Consider the following 11,112-nt stretch of genomic DNA (forward strand, 5'->3'; position numbering starts at 1 on the left):
ACTAGAGTAAATATACACAACATAAAAATCCAGCATTTTTAATTTATTATAACTAAATAAACCATTAAAATGTTTTATAATCCAGTTTATTAAAATTTAATTTTAGATTAAAAATAGTCACTTTAGCACTTGAAAAGTACCGTACTGTACTGTATTTTATATCTAAACAATCGGTTGTATTTATGAATGGTAACAATTTAAACTATCATCCATATATTTTGTCCTATGCATGTTTTATTAGTAATTCATGAATTTATTGTAGCTAGTACCCTCCTTATACACAGATTTGTTTCCATTTTTTTAAGATCGCTAATTTTTTAGTCTTTCATCATTTTTTTTCAGCGCTCAAACTTTTGATTCGCGCACTTGAAAAATGTTACCAAGCATTTAAACGTGTACATGACCTGCCATTGGCATTCATCAAAAGGTCGTTCAAGACATTTTTGCTCTTTTTCAGTAGCGCTATTAAATTGCGAGGCTTCTTTACAACAGCAGGGGTTGCTGTTGTCCAAAATTAAAATCTGAGATTTTGTTGAGGAATGCACAATCAGGCATCGTAATCGGATGCGTGCGATTTAATGTAGCTCATGACGTGTCACTGAGTGGTCTTTCTTTCACCGTGACTGGACCGACTGCAACTTCCTCTTTCCATTCTGCACCTGCAATTTTCAAAATTAAAAAGATGCATTTAAAACAAACACTAACAAACTATAGATATTGTGTACACCTTAGAACCTCAGTGGATTTTTTTCAAATCAGTCTTGAGACCTACCAGTTGAAGTCAGGTGACCCCTGTTTCCGGTCACTCGCGGCCAACTTCCTGTTCCACAATCTCTATCACAGCAGGAACACGCCTCATGGACACCACTTGCCTCAGTCCACCTGGAACACACAGAGAAATGGACTTAAGTTTTTTAAAGTTAACATTTTACTCCTCATTTTTATGTACTTTAATTTTACCACTTATTTATGTGGAAGTCACTGTTGGTGGGGTGGTGCCTGAAGGGGGTAGGCACGGATGTCAGAAAAATAATTGTGAATAGTTGTCTAAACAGTGTACGCAGTTTAGGGTGTCACCCTTCGCTCCTTAACCATTTCCAGCCAATCGCAGCGCCAAGTTATACAGTTGACTGGGACAATGATGTAAAGTGATGAAAAATACAGGTAGTCCCCGGGTTATGAACGAGTTTCGTTCCAACGCTGGTGACACTAAGCGAATTTCCGCATAAATTGGAATTAACCCTTTAAGTAACCCAAAATAACTGCAAAAAGTCCAAAAGTGTTGTATTTTGTTTATGATGGAGGATACACTACCCTCTGGTGGCAGCGTTGGGTCTGGCTGGACTGTCGCCTTATGACTGAGGAGCAGACTCGTCTGACATGGTTAAAGGACAGCTGCGTTAACCCTTGGCCCACATATGGCTGTAAGTTGTTTCAGCTAATATATGTTGGTGTATGTATTCGTAATTAAGTTTACAACTACAGTTTGTAGAGTTACGTGTGAGCGATTTGCTATGAGAATTGTAAATACGTTAGCATTCGTAGCATTTAAGATAGCGGACTTTTGTTAGGCAAATTAGGCTAATATAATCTATTAAATTTACTTATTTATCAGACTAGATAGACGTTTGAACACCAATTTTTTTTTGTCAAGTGTTTTATTGTTAAAATACATGTTTTGAACATAAGTGTACACGTGTCTGTTACAGCTTTACAAATGGTCAAAATAAGAAAGCTTAAAAAAAAAAAGCACGATTGTTTGATGTCTGTAAAGCTGAACAACTTCACATTTAGTGGGGACAGAACACATATTAATAAAGTAGAAAATAAGATAAGGTACAATAAGGTAGTGTTTATGAGACTTATGAGAAGAAAAATAAAGACTGGAAACAAAATAGCAGACGAGACTCCAGTGTCGTTAAGTCGAAATCGCATAAGTCGAGTACGTTGTAACCTGTAAATTTGGTGTACCAAGGAGAATATTGAATTGAAATATTGAGGTAAGATGTACTGTATTTTGGCCAAGTTACTATGAGTTAATTTGAAACCATGCCAAAAAGCCATTGACGACACCAAGTCCCTATGAAATATAATGAGAGGTGCGGGTCAGAAACCCAGGGGTTTTCGTGAGGTCTTTACACATTTTCAACGCTTACCTTCAAACGTATTTTATTAAAATTATTACTGTATATCGAGACTTCACAAAAATGGCTTTACGGGATCTTTAAGGAATCATACCCTCCAAATGCAATACTTTTCAATTCTGGAAACCAAGTGAAGGGCGGCATCTCACCCATTGGCAAAGGAACAGGCCTTGTTGCCAGAATCCACGACTGCCGTCACAGCCGTGGCTTTCAAGTTGCAGGTGATATAGATCTGAAAAACAACCAGAAACTAAAATACACCCAAGCTCACTGAGGTTATTTTGAAAAGCTGCTGCAGTTCAGTCAGATGGTTTAGACCAGGGGTTCCCAACCTATTCCACTAAGGCACACTGTGGGTGCAGGATTTCATTCTTACCAAACAAGATGACAACACTTTTTCCCCAATCTGGTGTTTTACAAGTGCAATCAGTTGATTGCAGTCAGGTGTGGCTTGTTTTAGCAGAAGCCTCATTGGTTCAACTGTCTCTGCTGGATCGGCTGGAACAAAAACCAGGACCCACAGTGTGCCTTGAGGACTGGGTTGAAAACCCCTGGTTTAGACTGTGGCACTATTGTCTCACCACGCCTCTGTAATCCTGCTGGAACTTAAAAGCTTCCACCTCAAACCGCAAGTGGTCTTCCTGGGAACGAGGCAAGAAGCGGGAGCTTGAGCCAGTCACCTGACTGTCAAACAGGCACCTAAACACACAACAAAAGGCACATAAAATAGGCAGTGGGGGGATGTAGCAAGGTACAACTTTTTAACTGCCATATAAAAAGTCATATTTGGTTTTAGTACCTTCGATTATGAATTGCAACAGTTGGTTTCGTTATACCACACAAGTGACGCAAGCCTGTTTTGCCAAGAATATCGAAAGGTGAAGGTGTGAGGGGGACTGCATGCATTAGTTTTTTTGCCCCTCAACCTGTCCTGTTGAGCTGCTTTGACACACAGAATAGGAATATGAACGTTCTTATAGACTGAACAGTTTTAATGTGCCACATGAGAGTTACAGGGAGATACACCCCCAATGTGGTTGTTCATATAGTTTTATCTATAAGGAAAAAGCAGCTGACAGGAAGGTGTTTTGGGGGGGACATGGGCATATCCAAGAAAGGAAGGAACCCACACCCATCATAAGGCCACATTTCTTTCTTGGACAGACTGACTGCACTATTACTTAATGACTCAGAGCAGGTTAAAAAAAACACACACACACCCGTTGTTGCCCATGAAGGAGTAACGAGGGACTGTGTCAGTGTTCCTAACCACGGTCGCTACGCAGTCATCCACCATCACCCTGAGAGGCGTATGGTGAAACTGCTTGATAGAAACTTCAAACTTCATCATGTCTCCCAGAAGGAATTCAGAAGATGGCCTAGCAAACTGCCAGTCGTCTTGAGAGAGGAGGACGATAAGGGATTAGCACGGTATCAAACAATTACATGTGTAAGATAAAGTTACCCACCAGTCATCAGTTTGAACGAGAAGTACAGGCTTTCTTCAGAAACTTTGGCGTCACTAAACGGAGTCCAGGTAGGATTCAGGAAGCTGCTGGTCACGTTGTGTTTCCTGAAAACAAAACAAAGAATTCAAATTAACTTAGGAAAGCCAAGACTTGCAGGTCTTTAAATTACCACTGTACAGTACAGTAGTTCAATTTCGTAGAGTCCCACCTCTGGTATTGACATTGAATGCTGACAGTAATGTTTCTGGTCCGGATAATGGGCGTGTTTCCCAGAGGTGATGGCGTGTACTGCAGCTTGAAGACATAGTCGAAGGTATCCTCATATATCTAAAATGATTTGGATCAGGTCAGCTTCCTTGATTCATTTTTCACAGGTCCATGTTGCATGTGCCCAGAGTTGCAAATCAAGTCAGCTTTATCAAATCAAAATAATGTTCCCCACACTCCCAGGTGTAAACAATACAAACAAAATTTCACCCCAATATCCTGTTCCTTTTGGGAGCAGTAAGGTATTTTAAGGATGTACTCCTGGCATGTTCCGGAGTTTTGGAAGCACAACCAACCAAGAGACAAGCTATTGGGACAATTTAAGTAAAAGTTGTTCCGGAATCGGTCCCTCGAAACCAACCTGACTGAAGGCTAATTTAACATGTCCCAAGTCTCGGACCTTCATAAACCCACCAAAAGTTGGCTGCCACACTCATGCAGCTCCGACTCGAAGATCAGGACTTGGTCCTGTGTGTCTTCTCCGGTAGATGGACACACTCCCAGGGTGATGTCCGCAGGCTTGATAAGCTGACCAATACCCAGTAGATCTCGTTTGGCCTCCACTCTGATTGAGTTTTCCATGCAGATGACCCGAACACTATTGGGCGCCTCTGGAGACTTTAGCTCAAACTGCGGGGGGAAGTGGGGATCCTCTACCGCCGGGGGATGGGGCGGCCTCCAGGACAACGTTTCACGGAGGGACTGCTTCTCTTGTTTCACCGGCGGAAAAAGTGGATGAGCTGCTCCTGCAGACACAACCAGTTTTCACTTAAAACAGGTTTCCAACAAGGACTCCCTGACATTCGTTGATGAATTAGGCTTGATGAAGAAAGTCCTTTTTGGGGGCAAACACTTTTTCAACCAAAAGCTAGTGGATTCTTTTATTGTTTTGCTAATTACAATTTAAAATCTGAAGGCTGATGCATCTTTCACGTTTTTGAGTTTACAGAATCGTTTGTGTATGACAATCAAGGAGAGGGCCCATAGCAAAGCAAAATTGAAGATGAGATCTTGTTCATGTCTCATTTACATCTCTGAGAAGTGAATCAGCAATAATTGAGACCAGGGTGGTTTTCTCAGTTTTCTCAAATTTGTCTAATGAGAAGTAAGTCTCATCGTGAGCATTACATGAGAAGGTCTTGGGAATAGTTCTACTGTCATAATTTTTCAATAAAGTCTCACAGTTGTCTCCTTTCAAGATCTCACCAAGAGACGACTATGAGTACTTGCGTCGATCTCAAATGAGTCTCAATTTTATCTCCTTACTTCGAGTCACGATTTCAGTAATGTCTTAGTAAAAGACATGGATGAGCAAAGTATTTTATTTCTTAAACTTGCCTAAAAGCTGCCTCTTTTACTGATTTCGCCAAGCAACCCTATATTGTGTCAGTCACAAATATTTCTCAATTTGATCTCCTTCCAGTCTGAAATTGCTCATTTTGGGTTTTCTAGATTCTTTCATTGTAAGAAAGAGTGGCGTCTGCTCTGACATGTCCAATCACATCTTAATTAATCTCATGCTAAAATCTGAGAAAATATTGTAATTGGTCAAATAATTAAATAACATCGGGTTCATTTGGTTCATCTTGTTCAATGTAAAAATTAGAGATGTGACCGAAAATTCGGCGCCGAATACTATCGGCCGCTACAAATGCATTATCAGTTTTTTGTTTCAAAGACCGAAAGTTTACCACAAAATAGTGTGAAGAACCTTAGTCCTCTTGTTTGATGTCGTAATCAAAACGGGCAACACGCTGGCCGACGATGTCTCGCTAAACCCACTGGTTCACAGGCAACATGTCTGCGATTTGGAAGTTTTTCCTCGAAGTATCAAAGAAATATATAAATTATTAAATGAACCAAAATAAAATAAATTTGCTTCATCGCTGCTACCCGCTCTTTCTGAAGTTGCTTTCCATTGATGTGCCGCGTCACACCGAGTACAGTGCATCTGAGCCCGTCCGTGGCTCAGTGGTAGAGAAGCAAGTATAACTCAATTTTCAATTAGGAGAATTTCTCTTCTCAAATCTGGTTTTCTCGAATCAATCTCCTCCGTCTCAATGATGTCTTTGCTCATTTTTACTCATCACTTGAGATCAATTTCAGATGATCAAATGAGTCTCACGAGACATGATAAAGCAACAGATGAGTAGCATTTTTTTGCTATGGGGAAACATTTCGGTGCCCTGTGTGGAGTATTTACAGTTGTGATATGTGCTTACTGCATTTCTTATCAATGATACAAGGAACACATTTGGATTTTATTTTTTTCTTCAGTTTAAATTTCCTTTGTCAAAAGTTCTAAGAGCGAACAAAATCCTCTGTCATGTACTAGTTTTTTTACATCAGGTGTAATGGTGGTATATCTCAAATAGCGTACTTTAGCTCATCCAGACACCATGGGTTGATTGGTGGACGCAATAGTCAGATTCAGAATGGGAAACAAATTCGAGTGCTTTTCTTTTCAGAAAATGTCTTATGTTACCCTCTGAAGCAATCTGACCTTTTAGCCAGACTGCCGGAATCGGGTAAGCCGAACCGCCGGACCCGCACTGGCACAGCTCCAACAACCCGGGCCGGCGGGACTCTAACATCCTGGCCAAAAGGCCAAACTCCGGGCGTTCACCTTAGTCTTAACCCTTTGTACTGACTCCATTTTGAAAGCTGGAAAAAGGGTTTGAAGCACAAGTTGACAATTTATTCAGGTCGACAGCGATCAAACGACAAGGTGAAACAGAAAGATTCAGGCTAGGAGGCAGACTCGTTCCAAGGTCACCATATCACAAGTCAACAAAAGGTTTCCAAGAAAAAAATGACAATGCTTAGTTAAACATTCAGGCTTTTGAAGGCTCTCGTGGGGCGGGCAGTGGGCAGGAAGAAGGGTGTGTTTAGGCGTTGTTTAGGATTGTTGTCTGTTTGTGGATTAGACAGGAGGATTTGGGAGTTACAGTTGTCAGGGCAATGAGGGTTTTGGATTTTGCCACCTCAGCATCAATGGGGCTCTTGGAGTCTTGCCAGTCATGTTATCAGTTGGATATCGAGGTTCTCTGGTGTTCCTTGTGTTGGGACAAGGCGTCCCGCCATTTCTTCTGGACTGTCCGGGAGAACTGATAGTGAGAGTTGGTGGTGAAGACGTGGGCTTGTCAGCGTCAATCTTGCTCAGTCAGTGGCATGACGCACATGTTGGGCTTCCGTGATAAGAAGGCGTCATGTATCTCTTATGCCATATATTCTGCTTGTTTTCCTTAAACTATCGTATAATTTTATATTGGATGTATTAGAGTAATGCAAACAATCAAACAGTAAATACTAGAAATGATACTATTCCTTAATTGATTAAATTAGGTAAAAACGAGAAAAGGTACCATCTCCTTCACTTCTGGAGTACAATTTTTGCCTCACTAAGATAAAGAGCGGATTGACATCAATATATGAAAAAACTAAGGATGGCCATTTGACTAAATATCTTCAATAGGCTCTGTAGTGGCTACCACTAACACCACAATTTAGTGTTTCAAGATTTAGTTAATTATTTAGTTGATCGTTTTTGGACATGTATTTTCTAATGGGTGCACACTTTAGTTAATATTTGTCTGAATGTTTACTGGATTTTAATTTTCTAATTTAAGATAACGACCACAGCTGTTTAAGATCTGGCACCATTCTGGAGGGAGGATATTTAAATTGATTTAATATTGACGGTTTGGGGTAATTTTTTCACTGTTTAAATGCACAGTAGTTGATTATTGTTTGAAGTTAATGAATGTAATTTTTCCATCTGTTGTTTAATTCAGTTGACAATGTTTGGTTAATGTTGTCATACCTCCCTCAGGTGGTCGTTAGTAGAGTGTCCTTATTTAAGCAGCCCCAGAAATGGGTCAAGAGGTCAGTTTGGTTGAAGCCTCTTTTATTATGGGTCCAAGATATTTTGTGACTTTATTAGGTTGGAATTTTCACCCAAGTTGAAACACCAGTGTCCTCGTGTATGTTTGGTCCACTACAGGCTGTGAGGTACTCATTGGGCACTATTAACAGCAAAAGTGATCCAATCCAATTAAACTGGGAAGGCTGGCAGTGAACTATCACGTTTCAGTCAAGCAAACATTTCTTAAGTCCTGTTTCTATCCAAGTTTCTTAGATTTTTTTTGTTTTGTTTTGTAAATTGATTGGACACTATTCAAGACCCAAAAAGATGTTACATTATTGTAAAGGTATTTTCTTTAAATATGATCCATTTTTTTACCTTAGCATATAAAAATATAGCATGTGCTTATGAGCTCCACCTGCTAATAATTCACATTGTCAACTGTATTATAGTACTGTAACCACATATTTGATCAATTGAATTAATCAATGATATCTAGCTACTCAATGAGAAATAGCTTTTAAGCGAATAAACATTAGATTTTAATTAAGAAATTTTGGGAAAACACGGGTGAACAAATGCAACAAGGGCAATAGGACTATTGATAGCGTAAAACCTTTTTGGCCTTGCCAAGATACACGTATGTGGCCCGCTCAGCCAACACCATCAAAAGCAATCATGTCTCTAAATGTCGCTAAATGAAAAGAGAGGAAAGCGTAGGAAGACGTTCATCAAAGACGATGTGTTTGCTATAAAACCAGGAAACTGTAAAAAGCTTTTCCGTGTCTGCTTGTAAATGTTTAATTTTACGTACAAAACGTCATGAAATATTAACCACTGTTCAATTTATTAATGAGATCATCAGAAATGTTTACCTGCTGCCTGCTGGACTTTAGGCCTCAACTTCAAGTCCCATGTAGAGGTTAATAATGCTAATGCTAATACTGCAGCAACACATAGAAGTGCATTGTTGGCAGTCATGATAATGATGTTGTGATTTTTTTTGTGTACGGTCAAATTTTTTTTTTTTGAAGCTGATGAAGCTGAGAAGCAAGCTAATAATACAAATAGGCTCCACCTACTTGATGATTGCACCGCTTCTCCAGCTGTGCCTCGTTCACCTACAAGCTGAGGAACTCCACAGGTACATTAAATAAGCTGGATTCCGCATGCTAGAAATATAATGCTATGGGGTCATTTTGGGTCACTTTCTACCTAACGGCTGTTTGCAGTGAAGTGAGTTGGGTTCTTTGCAACCCAACACCAACAGTGCTCATACTTCAACTAAATATGTCAAAGAAAAAAAAATCAGCCAAATAACAGCTTGTTCTTTAAAAACTTGTTGATGGAGTCTAGATTTTTGAACTTTCACTGAATGCAATGCCTGATTTAAATACAATAATTTTGTAGCACTCTGGATAGATTTAAAATGGACGTGCTTCGTTTGTTTGACGCCTGACATGTTGTCCAGACAACATGGCTGACATGTCCAATCACCAGGCTGCCATCAAGGTGACCAGAGAGACAGACTATATTAAAGCACAGACGGAGCAACTCCACATATACGTTTTGCTTTTTTTCAAACATTCTATGCGATGTTGCCTCAACACATAAGGGTAACGGACCTAACGGTCATACTAAAATAGAGTAAAACTGTTTTTGCTTAATGTTTATTGTATTACATAGAGGTTATCTGTTTTTTTTTCTTACCCCTTGGATGACGATCACAGATGCAAAAATTCTGGGCTGTGTTGTTAACCCCCTAAGTACAAGCCATTTTTGACGATTCTAATTGACCTTCCAAGGCCTGCAGAATATTTGGTTCTTTGATAATGTATGCATAAGGTGGGGGGGGGGGGGGGTGCATCACGGTTACCGCCTCACGGCAGGCCCTGCCATTCCTGCACCTTTTTTTAACGCACCACACACGTCATACGCCACAGGAGAGCTCTGGCAAAGTGCGATGAGACGGGCAGCTGGACTGAATTTCCATGCTGCGGTCCCACTGCCCCAAGCCAAGCTCTCCTATTTTAATGCATACATTGCATTACCCTCCCCTCACAATCCATCATGGTGCTGGGTTTTGGCTGCCAGCCGGGAACCTGGCAGCCACAGTAATAGGGTAGTAGGTGGGTCCCACACTTTTTTTTTTTCTATGGCATGGCTCCCGAGGCATGGCCTCCTCTCTGGCTGGGCTGCCGGCAGCGGGAGTGGGGGGAGATCGGGGCTCCGGTCTCGCGTCGCCCCACGGCGGCTCCTCGGCGTTCTCCTGCTTCTGCCTTCCCATCTCTTCTCTAACTGGGTATCCGCCCTGTGCTCCGCCGCGGATCGCTGGCTGGGCGGCGGTGTATCGGCTGGATGTTGCCTGCTATGGCGGGGGACCCTGCCCTTCCCTGGGCTTGGTGGGCCGCAGGGGGCCCCGTGGTGTGCTGTGCCTGCTGGGGGGCTGCGGCGGCGGCTCGTGGCCCGGGTGGGCAGACGGGGTTAGGGATTGGCGTGGGGTTGGTGGTGCGTCCCCTCTTGCCATCCCTGAAGGCCGGTTGATGGGCGCACAGGTGGCCCGGGGGACCACCCTGGATTCCGTGGGGGTGGGGGGGGCGAGGGCGTCTTTGCTGGGCTGCGGGAGGAGGGATGGGCTGCGCTGCTCCCTCCCTCCCCGGGCTGGCTTGGTGGGGGCCGTGGCCCTGTGTCGGCGCCCACGTGGCGTCTCCGCTCGTCTGCGTGGCTGTTGCATGCCCGGTGGGGCTCGCATGCAGCCGGATGTGATTGGGCGCGCTCGGGCGGGGGGTCCCAGTACCGGGATTGGCGATGTGGTGGCGTACAGTCGGTCGCCAACGGGCCTACACTCACAAGGGATTCACACGATTACTGGGTTCTAGATCACAGAGATGATTTGTGTACACTCTACCCCTTTCTATCACTTAGCTTATAGACTCCCCCACCTCCTTCCCCCTCTTTCCCTGGTCAACAGGCCCCCCACATGGTGTCAACCAGAAATACATTTAGCTGACGATAGCACCAACATATTATTAGTTAGTGTAGTTGGGCGTTCAATGTATTTCTTGTTGTTGTCTTTCTTTTCTATCTTCTCTTGTGTTTCTTTTCTTCTGTTTCCCCATAACCCCGTCCTGTTCGCTGCTTTGTCATAATAAACGAGGTATAATGATCACAATGGGAGTATGTCAGACTCTCAATGTGAAACATTAAAACTGTTAAGACTATCCAGGCACTTAGACATCCATTCTCCGTGTCAAACAGCTAAACAGGACAGGTTTAAAAATAAAAAATAAAAAAATAAAAAATAATAAAAAAAGTGACATAGTACTAGTTTTTGTTAACATCTGAACTGGAACTGGTTGAATTGTTG

At 42.1% G+C, this 11,112-nt stretch overlaps 1 protein-coding gene across 1 annotated transcript; it reads right to left on the reverse strand.

The window, feature by feature from the left end:
* Positions 1–110: 110 nt before the first annotated feature.
* On the reverse strand, positions 111–8,802 carry LOC130916371 (zona pellucida sperm-binding protein 3-like). The gene is made up of 9 exons (XM_057837053.1): positions 8,621–8,802; positions 4,295–4,626; positions 3,822–3,940; positions 3,614–3,717; positions 3,365–3,542; positions 2,726–2,843; positions 2,294–2,376; positions 773–882; positions 111–659 (listed from the first exon to the last, which is right to left on the reverse strand). The coding sequence occupies exons 1-9, from the start codon at positions 8,724–8,726 to the stop codon at positions 586–588; spliced, it is 1,224 nt and encodes a 407-aa protein (XP_057693036.1). The 5' UTR covers positions 8,727–8,802; the 3' UTR covers positions 111–585.
* Between the last annotated feature and the right edge of the window lie 2,310 nt (positions 8,803–11,112).

This window comes from Corythoichthys intestinalis, chromosome 5, assembly GCF_030265065.1.
Source record: "Corythoichthys intestinalis isolate RoL2023-P3 chromosome 5, ASM3026506v1, whole genome shotgun sequence".
Classification (NCBI taxonomy): domain Eukaryota; kingdom Metazoa; phylum Chordata; class Actinopteri; order Syngnathiformes; family Syngnathidae; genus Corythoichthys; species Corythoichthys intestinalis.